Source organism: Phyllobates terribilis, unplaced genomic scaffold, assembly GCF_046119375.1.
Source record: "Phyllobates terribilis strain yellow unplaced genomic scaffold, ASM4611937v1 Scaffold_11__3_contigs__length_659146591, whole genome shotgun sequence".
NCBI classification, from domain to species: domain Eukaryota; kingdom Metazoa; phylum Chordata; class Amphibia; order Anura; family Dendrobatidae; genus Phyllobates; species Phyllobates terribilis.
The window spans coordinates 394,866,673-394,881,176 of NW_027362771.1; the positions used below are offsets into that span (position 1 = coordinate 394,866,673).

General features: G+C 43.0%; 1 protein-coding gene across 6 annotated transcripts in view; it reads left to right on the plus strand.

Annotated features, from left to right (window-relative positions):
• Positions 1-14,504, plus strand: part of MYO5A (myosin VA) — a 183,972-nt gene that overhangs the window by 154,425 nt on the left and 15,043 nt on the right. For 4 of the 6 annotated variants that reach the window (XM_073653024.1, XM_073653025.1, XM_073653023.1 and 1 more), the window contains 5 exons: positions 4,193-4,391; positions 6,362-6,436; positions 11,563-11,656; positions 11,891-12,037; positions 13,230-13,384. In XM_073653024.1, coding sequence (XP_073509125.1) covers positions 4,193-4,391; positions 6,362-6,436; positions 11,563-11,656; positions 11,891-12,037; positions 13,230-13,384 — 670 coding nt within the window. The remainder of the gene's footprint in view (positions 1-4,192; positions 4,392-6,361; positions 6,437-11,562; positions 11,657-11,890; positions 12,038-13,229; positions 13,385-14,504) is intronic. The other 2 variants (XM_073653026.1, XM_073653028.1) reach the window with 1 other exon arrangement.

The window sequence follows — 14,504 nt, forward strand, 5'->3', positions numbered from 1 at the left end:
GTTTTGACTCCCACTCCTGAGAAAAAATACTGACCGAATACTGACCAAATACTGATAGTGGGGCCGTGGCCTAAAAGTTTAATATACGTCACCATTTCTGTATTTTTCACCCACTCCTTATTATCGGGACGTGACCGTTCCTAGGACCGCTATTGTAAACGGGCTGCAAATCCCCCCGACGAACGTGTAAAATGCTTGTTTGCTGTGTGGAATAATATTTAAGTTTACGCAAAATTCATCTATCTCAGCAGCAGATCACCTGTGTACATAGGACATGTTCTTCTGAGAACAATGGTACTCTATTCTCTGTGCACAGAACAATTATATTAAAGCCCCACTCCAATGTTAGTTTTCATTTCACCCCCAGAATGATATCACTAATGTATTAAATACTGGTCACCGTCTTTTGGTGTTCTCTGCGCCCCTCCATTCATCTTCTGCTAGTTGTGACTAGCCAGATCGCTCCAGAGTTTGCTGGGCAAACCGGAACTCACCAGAATGAGGCATTCATAGACGCATGTTGAGAGCTACTGTCTGCTTGCTGGGACTTTTGGTCAGTCAGGAGCTTTAGTTATAAGATGGCAGAATGGGACCAGAGCGGCAACAGGAAGAACAGAAGATGGCGGCTAGTACGTATTTTATTACAGGCAGGAAGCAGACATTAGTGATTCCACTTCAGGGGTGAAATAATAATAATAATAATAATAAAAAAAATGGAATACTGGAGTGGTTCTTTAACGGTCATTCTCTATAGTTAAAAGTGCAGTTGGCCTGTCTGAGCTGGCTATCAAATGACCACTGATCATCTTGCATCTAGCTGATCAGCAGTGATTTAATGTAACTGTACCTTGTGTAAAATGGAACAGAAACACGGAATGTACGATCATACATGTGAACAGAGCCTTATGTCTATTCTAAATTGTCAGTTTGCAGTTACAGGCCTGAAGCTTAAGGTACCTGTGACAACAGTTACTGTTCTGTACTTTGCTAGTTCAGCTGTGTTATAGGGACATTGTATTCATATGAGTTAGGGTCCTGCATTCTCCATATAGACCAGAGATGTCAAACTCAAAGCACATAGAGGTTCAAAATTAAAAACTTGGACAAAGTCTCCGGCCATCCAGCGTACAGGATAATGGACCCAACACAGTCCTCCATACAGTATAATGGGCCCCAACATAGTGCTCCATATAGTATAATGGGCCCCACACAGTCCTCCTTACAGAATAATGGTCCCCACCTAGTCCTCCATACAGAATAATGGGCCCCTCGTAGTCCTCCACACAGTATAATGGGCCCCTCGTAGTCCTCCACACAGTATAATGGGCCACACGTAGTCCTCCATACAGAATAATGGGCCCCACATAGTCCTTCATACAGTATAATGGCCCCACATAGTGCTCCATACAGTATAATGGGCCCCTCGTAGTCCTCCACACAGTATAACGGGCCACACGTAGTCCTCCATACAGAATAATGGGCCCCACATAGTCCTTCATACAGTATAATGGCCCCACATAGTCCTCCATACAGTATAATGGGCCCCACATAATGTTCCATATAGTATTATGGGCTCCATATAGTCCTCCATACAGAATAATGGGCATCACATAGTCCTCCATGCAGAATAATAGGCACCACATAGTCCTCCATACAGAATAATGGGCCCCACATAGTCCTTCATACAGTATAATGGCCCCACATAGTCCTCCATACAGTATAATGGGCCCCACATAATGTTCCATATAGTATTATGGGCTCCATATAGTCCTCCATACAGAATAATGGGCATCACATAGTCCTCCATGCAGAATAATAGGCACCACATAGTGCTCCATACAGAATAATGGGCCCCACATAGTCCTTCATACAGTATAATGGCTCCACATAGTCCTCCATACAGAATAATGGGCCCCACATAATGTTCCATATAGTATTATGGGCTCCATATAGTCCTCCATACAGAATAATGGGCATCACATAGTCCTCCATGCAGAATAATAGGCACCACATAGTCCTCCATACAGAATAATGGGCCCCACATAGTCCTCCATACAAAATAATGGGCCCCACATAGTCCTACATACAGGATAATGGGCCCCACATAGTCCACCATACAGGATAATGGGCCCCCCATAGTCTGCCATACAGGATAATGGGTCCCCCATAGTCCACCATACAGGATAATGGGTCCCCCATAGTCCGCCATACAGGATAATGGCCCCACATAGTCCGCCATACAGGATAATGGGCCCCACATAGTCCGCCATACAGGATAATGGGCCCCACATAGTCCGCCATACAGGATAATGGGCCCCACATAGTCCGTCATACAGGATAATGGGTCCCCCATAGTCCGCCATACAGGATAATGGGTCCCCCATAGTCCGCCATACAGGATAATGGGCCCCACATAGTCCGCCATACAGGATAATGGGCCCCACATAGTCCGCCATACAGGATAATGGGCCCCACATAGTCCGCCATACAGGATAATGGGCCCCACATAGTCCGCCATGCAGAGTAAAGGCCCCAACATAGGGGTGGTGGTTCTTGTGTCACAGACTAAATAAAACCACCCTGTGGGCCAGAGTTTGATATGTATGATATAGACAAAACTGAAACATAGCACAAAAAACAGCTGCTGACCGTGGACCTGTTTCTTCTGTGTCCATTTATCAGTCTTGAATTACATTTCTTAAGAACGATTCTTGATCAGCTTGAACCAATGCTTGTTGCAAGTAACTTAAAGACTGAGGGTCGTCCTTAACACATTAGACTAAAGTTGCTCAAAATGTCTGATTTCAGCCATAACGAACATCCATCAGATGAAATTTAACATTGAACAGGAGTAGGAGTCAGCCATGTTTAAATTAGTCCACAAACTGTCTTTTTGTTAAAAGAAATTCTCCAGAATATTACACCACCAAAGAGCTAGAACAAGCTATGCAATCAATTAAAGGGGTTGTTGTCCACTACTTGGACAACCCCTTCTGGAACTAAATGTTTTCCCCCAATAAAATAAAAAAAACTAAACTCCCCTCCCGTGCCGGCGCCGTTTCCACAGTGTCAGCACTCTCTCTTCCCAGGGCCCCCGTGCTGTTGTGACTCCGGAGCCCAATCAGCGCTGGTGTCACTGTCCCCACCTACATACGGCTTTAACATTAAGAGGAAGCCCGGGCTGCGGCTGATCTCGGATTTCTTGTTCATGTTCAATCCGTACATAGACAGAGACTGATGCTGATTGGGCGCCGGCGTCACGTGTCACAACAACAGCACGGGGGCCCTGGGAAGAGCGAGTGCTGACACCGCAGGAACGGGAGACGAGTATAGGCTTTTTATTTCATCGGGGGAAAACATTTAGCTCAAGAAGGGGTTGCATATACAGAGGATAAGTCATATTATAGCAGCCTGGGAGAACATATACATGGAACAGAGGAATATAAAGGAATCCCTGGCTAGATAAGATATCAGGACTGATTATCATAGACCAGAGGAGTGCTAGTATCAGCTTCACAACACTTCAGACTGAGATGAGGGAAGGAAAAAACAGGAACACAACAAGAACGAAATGTAACTACTGGGATACTTGAGGATCAAGGGTTATCAAACTATCCACCCAAAGACCCCAGACCTGTTAAAATGTAGCTGTGCATCACCTAATCTGAGAGAGAACTTTCTCATGAAATAGTAGTGTTAACCAGGGCTGTCCATCTGTCACTTGTGGGGGCTTGTCAGCCATTCAGTGGAGAGCAATTGCTTTCCGATTCAAGAATAAGGTTTCCCAGAGAAAGATTCGGGTGTAATGCTGCCAGTGGTCTGTTTCTAACAACCCCAATAACCCCAGTTTAGATTAATATTACTCCATCCTTAGTTCGCCATAACAAGTGTGACTGCAACATTAACATTGTAAGAAATTAGCCTTTATTTGTTGCACTAATGGTTGTCATGTAAAATGTGTTTGGACTGCTAATAATAATGATTTTGTCCTGTAACCTCCTGAGCTTATATCTGACCTTCTCATATGCGGTATCGGCCACTTGAGCGCGGTCCTGCGTGGTTACTGTAGCCATTGTGATGGGCTTTCTAGCATGCAGTGCCGAGGGGAGATGGAGCTTTGCAGCTAGCCTTCCTTGTGAGGGATGTTACTGTGTGTATGATAAGTATCTACCTTTGTCTCGCTGCATTATAGGGTTCTAGAGACGCAGCTACAAGCTCAGAAGAAGACCTATGAAAACGAGGTGGAATCTCTGAGAGGAGAGATCCAGGGTCTTAAGGAGGAGAACAATCGTCAGCAACAGCTCCTTGCCCAAAATCTTCAGCTGCCTCCCGAGGCTCGCATAGAAGCCAGTCTACAGCATGAAATCACCCGGCTGACGAATGAGAACTTGGTATGTAACATAAAAGGACTGACCTTGAACTTACAGCTGACCTCCTGCTTTAGATTACTATACGCCATAAATCATTCAGTGACATTTGTATAATCATTGCTTTCTTCATTATGCTCATTAATCTCATGTGTAAATTTATGGTTGAGTGTAGCTAATATAGAAAATGGTGTAGGCCTTCATTAAAAATAACAACAACCTTTCTCCAGACTTTAGTCTCCATGGTAAAAACCAAAAAAGAAGCAAAATACCCAAATAGCTGGAAGTAAATCGATAAATCGCACAGTGCAAAAATAATGATAAATAATAAAGGGTACTTAGTTAACATAATTTGGATCAAAATAATGTAAAAGCTATCCCGCCACGTCAAGGCAACCCTTATGGGACAGTCCTAACTCTAATATTAAAACCTTACCATTTGTCAAGTGACATACATATGGACAAGGGCAGAGAGACTGATCCCCTAGTAGAAGCATAGACCTGAGGCAGAATGAACCTTTCAGCTCTGACAAAGGGCGGCCACACCCTTAAATGCACTAAAGCACACTGAACTACAAAGAAAAAACATGGAAGTCTGAACTGAAACGTAAATTGATGTGCATGCAAAATGTAAATGCATGTTCACACAAGGCCACTAGACAGAAAAAAAACAAAAAGCAAAATACCCAAATAACTAGAAGTAAATGGATAAATAGCACAGTGCAAAAATAATGATAAATAATAATGGGTATTTAGTTAGCTTTTACATTATTTTGATCCAAATTATGTTAACTAAATACCCTTTATTATTTATCATTATTTTTGCACTGTGCGATTTATCCATTTACTTCCAGTTATTTGGGTATTTTGCTTCTTTTTGTTTAGTCTCCATGGTAACAGAGACTACAACTGTACCCTCTGTAGTCTCATTCTGCGGTCATGCTTATTTCAATCAGTCTCATAATTCTGGAGAACACACATTTGGTAAGCTAGCAAGAAGTAGCAAGAATAAAGGGGATATTCCCATCTCCAAGATCCTATCCCAACATGTAGTAGGTGTAATAATAATATTAGCAAATACCTCCAATTAGAAATGTAGTATTGCTCTTCTGATTCGCTATGTCACTTACCCCATGTGCAGGTATGCATGGTTACGACCACTCATATAGTGACAGTTGCTAGTGGTCGTAACCATGATTTACCTAAGCTACTGCAATGCCCTGTACATAGGGTAAGTGACATAGCAAATAAGAAGAACTATACTACATTTCTAATTGGAGGTATTTGCTAATATTATTATTATTACATCTGCTACATATTCTGATAGGATCTTGGAGATGGGAATACTCCTTTTAATCCCTAGTTTGCACCAAGGGTTATAGAGACCACCTGTACAGGGCCAACTTAACAAGGTGGTTTTCTTATTAATATTTTTAATCTCTTTGCAAAGTGGCTCTATTTTACATGCAATTGTTAAGAGCAAAGAAAAAAATCTTTGAACTATGGACATCCCTTATAAGTTACGCATAAAATAAAGAGATTTGTAAGGATTAGTTATAATAAAGGCCAACTTTTTTAGCAATTGATCTTGATCCACATCTACGCTGAATAATAGAAATCTAACTAGTGAAATGGGTTTGATGCTTGCCAAGTAATAGTAATGAGGGTTTTGGGGCCACATATGGCTTCTGTTGGTATAGGATAGATTATACGAAGTATCTGGAGTGGTACATGATAGTATTTCTGACCTGTAATGTTGCCTAGCATTGTTGGGGACACAGATGAGATGTATACAGGCTCAGAGCCTGAATAAAGGCTGTTTCTAGGTCTATCTGGCACAACACTTGTTGATAAGACTTATGTAAGAATATGAATTTGTTATATTTGCCAAAGCCTTACATGTATCAGTGTGCTCCACAGTATTTGGACATGTTAACTTTTATTAAGTAAGCTACTGCAGAGAGCGGCTCCATCCATTCTGCCTGTTTTTTCAGTATTTTGAGGAGTTATATGCAGATGATCCAATGAAGTATCAGTCGTACCGGATTTCACTTTACAGACGGATCATTGTATGTAAATCATGCACCTGATTGTTGTCTCCTTAGCCATGTCCTCGAGAACTAACAGTAATGTGGCCTGCCTGGCCGCCTGTCTAGCTACATTTGTGTGAAGAGGCTGCGCTCTTTCATTACCCCACAGCTTTCCGTCTCATCGTTTCATGTCTTCATGTTGAGTCCTGTGACAAATGCACATTTTCTTACTAACTCCAGCTAAATGCGAGGCTGCATGCTGAGTGCGCCAATCACATTATATGTACAGTGCTACGCTCTATATTTCATTAGGGTTATTCCAGCTTGTGCAAAGAGTAAGTATCTTTTCATTTCCTTTAATCCGGTGATTTCTTCCTACTACTAACCGTTGCATTATTTTCTATGACCCTTGGCAATATACAAGTGGGTACCATGCCTTATGCAATACCCATGGGGGCTCTTTAGCCATCACTCACATAAATGTCTGTATTTTGAAATCTTTTTGTATCTTGTGTATGTATAATGGGCTTTATACGTACATATGAAAAGATTTGTTTTAGTTTCTAAGCATTTAATGAGACCTGGTATAATAATAATAATAATAATAATAATTTTTATTTATATAGCGCCAACATATTCCGCAGCACTTTACAATTAAGCGGGGACATGTTCAGACAATAAATTCAATACAACGTGAGACAGTTTAAACAGTTACATCAGGAGTGAGGTCCCTGCTCGCAAGCTTACAATCTACAAGGAAAAGGAGGGATACAATAGGTGAAAAGTGCTTGTTATTTCAGGTCTGGCAATTATAATAAGTCGGGATTATCATATAAAGCTGTATGCTCCAGTCATCAGCCTGTATGTTCAAGTGCAATACTCAATTATCTAGTGCAGTTATCGTGTGCATGGAGGGTGTAGAGACAGATGAACAGTAGGGAGCAGATTCTGAATAGTATCTAGGAGGGAACAGGGGAAAGTTAATTTACTGGGTATTTGAGGTGGTAGGCTTGTTTAAAGAGATGGGTTTTTAAAGCGCGCTTGAAGACATCGGGGCTAGGCATCAATCGGATTGTCTGGGGTAGAGCATTCCAGAGAACTGGCGCAGCACGAGAGAAGTCTTGGAGACGGAGGTGCGAGGTTCGGATTATGGGGGATGTTAGTCTTAGGTCATTTGTGGAACGGAGGGCACGTGTAGGATGATAGAATGAGATGAGAGAGGAGATATAAGGTGGTGCAGAACTGTGGAGAGCTTTGTGGGTGAGAGCAATGAGTTTATATTGAACCCTGTAGCGAATGGGTAACCAGTGTAATGACTGGCACAAGGTGGAGGCATCCGTGAAGCGGCTGGACAGAAATACGACCCTGGCTGCCTCATTCAGGACGGATTGGAGAGGGGAAATTTTGGTAAGAGGGAGACCGATCAGAAGAGAGTTGCAGTAGTCCAGACGAGAGTGAATAAGAGCGACAGTAAGAGTTTTAGCAGTTTCAAAAGTGAGAAAAGATTGGATTCTGGAGATGTTTTTAAGATGCAGATGACAAGAGCGAGTGAGTGATCGGATATAGGGAGTAAAGGAAAGGTTAGTGTCGAATATGACCCCAAGGCGGCGGGCGTGCTGCTTGGGAGTTATGGTTGAACCCTCCAAGGTAATTTCGATGTTAGGTAGAGTTAGATTAGTAGAGGGGGGAAACACAAGAAGTTCAGTTTTGGAGAGATTCAGTTTAAGATAGAGGGAGGACATGATGTTAGAGACAGCAGACAAACAATCCTTGGTATTTTGTATTAGGGTAGGGGTGATGTCAGGGGAAGAAGTGTATAATTGGGTGTCGTCAGCATAGAGATGATACTGGAACCCAAATCTGCTGATTGTTTGTCCAATAGGGGCAGTGTATAGAGAGAAGAGGAGGGGGCCTAGGACTGAGCCCTGCGGAACCCCGATAGTAAGGGGATGAGGAGGGGAAGAGGAGTCGGCAAAAGATACAGTGAAGGAGCGGTCAGAGAGGTAGGAGGAGAACCAGGAGAGAATGGTTTCCTTGAGGCCTATAGAGTGGAGCATAGTGAGGAGGAGCTGGTGATCCACAGTGTCAAATGCTGCAGAGAGATCCAGGAGAATCAGCAGGGAGCAGTGACCTTTGGATTTAGCTGTTAGTAGATCATTAGAGACTTTAGTGAGGGCAGTTTCAGTGGAGTGTAAAGAGCGGAAACCAGATTGTAGAGGGTCGAGGAGAGAGTTATCTGAGAGATAGCGGATTAGACGGGAGTGGACCAAGCATTCCAGGAGTTTAGAGATGAAAGGAAGATTAGAGACAGGTCTGTAGTTAGCAGTGCAGTTCTGGTCCAGGGATGGCTTTTTAAGTAAAGGGGTTATGATGGCATGTTTATATGAGGAGGGAAAGATACCTGAAGAAGGCGAGAGGTTAAATATTTTAGTCAGGTGAGTGGTGACTACCGGTGAGAGGGACTGCAGGAGATGTGAAGGAATGGGGTCACTGTTGCAGGTTGTAAGCCGAGAAGAAGCGAGGAGCTGGGTAACTTCTTCTTCTGTAACAGGCTCAAAGATGGCAAGTGAGCTTGAAGTGTGGCAGGGAAGGGGATCCAGGCACTGAGGAGATTGGGCTGAGATGTCCTGATGGATGTGGTTGATTTTTTCAAAGAAATAAGTGGCCAGATCCTCCCCGCTTAGGTTGGTGGTGGGGGCCTGTGCTTTAGGTTTCAGGAGGGAGTTTAAGGTTTCGAAAAGTCATTTTGGATTGTTGGACATTGAAGTGATGAGGGTGGTGAAGTAGGATTGTTTGGCCAGATGAAGGGGAGAGTTATAGGTTTTGAGCATGAATTTATAGTGGATGAAATCCTCTGCTAAAAGAGATTTTCTCCACTGACACTCAGCACACTTTGAGCAACCTTGAATAAAACGTGTTTGCATCGTGTGCCAGGGCTGCCGTTGTCTGTGTCGGGTCTTTCTGCGTGTAGAAGGAGCTGCTTCATCTAGGGCACTCTTCAGTGTATTATTGTAGTGTGACATTGCTATGTCTGGACAGGAAAAGGAGGAGATGGGGGCTAAAGATGTGTGGAGATTGTCCATAAGCTGCTGGGTATTAATGGTATGTGTATTCCTTTAAGTGTGGTAAGTGGGGGTGTCCCGGGTGAGGAGACAATTCTTGACAGAGAAGGAAAGAAGGTTGTGGTCCGAGAGCGGGAGAGGGAAGTTGATAAAGTCATCCAGTGAGCAGAGACTGGAAAAAAACAGGTCCAGAGTATTCCCATCTTCATGGGTAGGAGAATTAGTAAACTGTGAGAGACGGAATGAAGAGGTTAGAGAAAGTAGATGAGAGGCAGATTGGGAGAGGGGATCATCGATGGGGGTGGGGGTCACAGGATAGAAAGTGAGGAAGCCAGGTGGCAAAGTGATCCAAGAACTGGTGGGAGGAGCCTGGAGGGCGATACACAACCGCCACTCGCAGGGAGAAGGGTTTAAAGAGTCTGATGGTGTGGACTTCAAAGGAAGGAAACATAAGTGAGGGAACTGGGGGGGATGACCTGGAAAGCACATTGTGAGGAAAGGAGCAGACCAACACCTCCACCCTGTCTCTTGCCAAGTCTGGCGGTATGTGAGAATTTCAGCCCACCAAACGAGAGAGCAGCAGCAGCGGTGGTGTCTGGCTGCTGAATCCAGATTTCTGTGATAGCCAGAAGGTTAAGGGAATTAGAAAGGAAAAAATCGTGGATGTAAGTTAGTTTGTTACACACAGACTGTGCGTTCCAGAGAGCACAATGGAAATCGATCGGAGAGGGCATGCACTGAACGTTAATAAGATTAGCAGGGTTTCTATATGCAGCTGGAGGAGAGTAATGTATGCTAGTGGAGGGGGGCCCAGGGTTGGGGGAGATGTCACCTGCGACTAGTAAAAGGAGAAAGAGCAGGTGGTGCAATGATTTGTATGAACGTTTTGAGTGCTGTGTGGAGGAAGAGGATGGTTTTCAGTGGGTGAGGAATGTCAGTAGAGCCTCAGAGTTATACATGGGAGAAGGGAGGGGTTGATATGGAGAGAATGCACAGAATGTGTTAAAGGGTGGGCGAGTTGTGAGAAAGCAGAAGGTAAAACATAAGAAGCAGAGTGATAAGACCAATGCATAATGCAGTACAACTGACCAAGAAGCATGTTTGTATGAATATCTTATGCACATTACCTGTCTCCTGCCCAACTGCCATTGTATAACTGCACTTTTAACTATTGCACTTAAAATCTATTGCACGTGTGACCCAGCACGCATGCTATCCCGAGCCAGAGCTGAATATATATGAAATGAAATGTCTACTAGAATCCAGCACCAGTTGGTCATACTGAGTAATTAGTCAATTAGCACAAGGCCAGAGCAGGCAAAACACGGATGGAGGAAATAAATACCGTGGAAAAAAATTTTGCTGGAGAATATGACTCTGTTCACACTTATCAGACAGCACTCAAAAAAGGATGGAGGAATTAAATACCTGTGTGAAGAAGAGAGGAGAGTGGATGGTGTAGTCCTTTATGTAGAGCTCTTTACCATCAAATAGAAAGGGGTACATGATTAAAGGGCTTATCTGGCGCACCTCACTTCAGTATCAGAGGTGATCGGTGCAGATGACATTACAGTCCCACACACCAGGCTAGACATGAAGACATGCCCCTGATTGGCAAGTAATCCTGTTCATCAGAATTGGACACTTGCACAGTTCCTGCCGAACGCGCTGTGTAAGGGTCCATTTTTACATGAATCGACTGGCGGCACTAAACATCCGCTGATGGCTAAATATTTACCTGTTTGAAGTAGCATCCTGCTCATACAGATAGTCTGCCTGCGCTAAGTGATGTTCACTGAACGATCTGTAATAGTGTTCAGTACACACAGGCTGGCAATGTTCTCGGCAGCACAAGTCCTTTTTAGACACCTCCGAAAACGATGACTTTTTTTAAGCAAGCATAAAAATCAGCCTGTTTACACTGCAAGATTATCATGAAATGGGCGTTCTGAAGAGCACTCCTTCTCCATACTCTTTCTGTGTAAATGCACCTAGAGCCACTGCATGGTCGTGTTAGTTTCTTGATCTTCAGCCATGTTTTTTACTAACAGAATCTGAACATGTTTAATAAGGGTGGTGTTAAGAGAATGTTATCATCTCTAGGACCTAATGGAGCAACTAGAGAAGCAAGATAAGACCGTCAGAAAGCTGAAAAAGCAGCTGAAAGTGTTTGCAAAGAAAATCGGAGAGCTTGAAGGTAACACTACATATTTCTGATGAATCGTATAGTGTCAGATGGTACAATTTTCGGATTTCAATTAAGGTCTCTGACTAGGAAGTTTCCCTTTATACTTTACCTTATTTTGTTTTTCTCCTTTCTAGTGTATATTGCTGATACACTGGTAACAATTACCAATCACGATTCACTGGATGATGTGCTAACTTATTATTTTATAGAATTATTAATATAAGCATGCCCCCTTTTCTGTAGTTGGACAAATGGAGAATGTGTCTCCTGGTCAAATAGTGGATGAGCCGATTCGTCCGCTTAATATTCCCCGAAAAGAGAAAGACTTCCAAGGAATGCTGGAGTACAAGAGGGAAGATGAGCCCAAGCTGATCAAGAACCTTATACTGGGTAAGCATTAAATGGTGATTGTAACTTGGAGATAATAGACCATATTCTATGATTCTATGATTCTATATGGAATAACTAAATATATTTTTTGGGAGCACTTGTTCCCGATTCTTATTGTCACCCATGCACATGGAGACATTATCACATTTCAAGGCTGCTGGCCTCTTTGTAACATCGGAAAAGGCCGTAAGACTTGTAAATACAGTACAGTAATGTCTAACAATCTATATTCTCCACTAGAAGTGCTGTCTTGTATGTTAAACAGATTTTCTAAGTCAAAATAAAATATATCTAAACTATCTGGATATCCCTGTAATGAGTTTCTAAACCTCCTGATACCTTTTATTTTCATTTTTTGCTCCCATTCAACCCCCTGCAGCCATCCTTGTAGTTTTTATTTATATCCTGAACTTCCAGCCTTTTCTTCCTCTGTGTCTAGACTACTTTGCCCAAGAGGCATAGTTGCATCTGTCCAACGACTCAGTCAATTTCCCCCAACTACCTCTCATCCTCAGTGGACGCCCACTCCACCTACAAAGAACCATTTTATAGATTCCTATACAGTCTCAAGAAGGATAAATTGTTGCCCACACTGTTTCTTGGACTGCCATATTCCTCCCACTTCACCTAGTATGTGCTATCCTGATACCCTCCTGCAGCCAGTAACGTTACAGGTGCGGACACTGACCGCACACAGGCCCGGTGTACTGTAGGGAGCAAAGAGTCATATAATGTAGGCATTTATTGTAATGTAATCCAGCACTCTGGAACACTCGGCACCATCCTATATGGCTAAAGTCACAAGCTGAAAAGATTACTTGATCTTTGTGGCATTGACAATGTGCTCTCCCTGCTTTCCTTTCCACCCTGCACACATCCCCAGTCACTGTAAACTTGCCAAGGATCACAAGCCACATCCCTAACGTCACTATTCAGAGCACACTGCAGGCTGAGACCTTTAGAGCACAGACAGGAAATCTCTGTACTCTGTGCTTGAACAGACTGTAGCAGGAAGTAAGGTGCTGGAAGTCACTTCCCTACACGTGATAGCTCAGAAGCAGAGCAGAATTATAACAGCAAGTAAATTATGAAGTTTCTTCACTTTTGATAGCCTTTACAATGCTTTAATAATCTGTGTGCCCAGAAATCCTCTAATTCCACTAATACCACCTATTATTTCCTCCAATACCAGACTTGAAGCCCCGTGGTGTTGCCGTGAACCTTATTCCTGGCCTGCCAGCTTACATTCTCTTTATGTGTGTGCGGCATGCTGATTACCTCAACGATGACCAGAAAGTCCGTTCCTTGCTCACATCTACCATCAATGGCATCAAAAAGATCTTGAAGGTCAGTTATTGTTTTCTTTAACAGAAAAAAAAATAGTCAGTACCTATCTTGAAACATTAAAGCTGATTGTTATTAATTAGCTGAGCAATTCTATATATCAACATGCCTTCTACAAGTAACCACACTTCTACTTTCTTCTGGGGATCCCATGGCCACGTTACAAGGAACTGTAGGATTTCAGTGTATCTATGTTGGGAATACTAAATTAGTCTGTAGATGTGGGTTAAAGTGTTTTTCTTTTATCTAAATGTTAATTTGCCATGTTCATTACATTTTTACTGGAAAAATACTGTCTCACCGGTATCTGGATTCGGACCCCGTGCCACTTGTTTCCATTCTGGGGCTGCAGTGGCGGGGCATCTAGTCACTATCGGCACATTGCACTATTGTTTGTGCTGTCATGCTCTGTCCTTCTCTCTATTTTCTGTGTTCCCTGCTTTGTGTGCTGCACATGCACTTTCCTCATTACTATAATACATTGCCCCGAAACAGCCTGACATTGCTGATGTGCTTCTGACCGGGCACTTCTGAGGAGGCTCTTGACCATGTGATGTGTGTCAGAGCTGCGTAAGAGCACGGCTGCTGGAGTCACAGGAACCTATGGGGGACTTGGGATTGGAGGCAGGTTCATTGACACACAAGTTTGACTGTTTTCACCTTCCTGACCAGGCCAATTTTTACAATTCTGACCAGTATCACTTTAGGAGGTAATAACTCTGGAACGCTTCAACGGATCCCGGTAATTCTGAGATTGTTTTTTTCGTGACATATTGTACTTCATGCTAGTGCTAAAATTTCTTTGATATGACGTGCGTTTATTTGTGAAAAAATCTGAAATTTTCTAGATGTGTGGTGAGCACTTTGAACCCCCAGGTGCTTCACAGAAGTTTAGAACATTGAGCCTCAAAAATAAAAAAAACAACACATTTTTCCCACAAGAATGTTTTTTAGCACAAAATTTTGCATTTTCACAAGGGTAACAGGAGAAAATGGACCCCAAAATTTGTTGTGCAATTTCTCCTGAGTTTTCAGATACCTCATATGTACAGTACTGCTTATCCAGACAGCGAGACTCTGGTGGGACGGAGCGCTATTAGCCTCCTGGACTGCAGATTTTTGT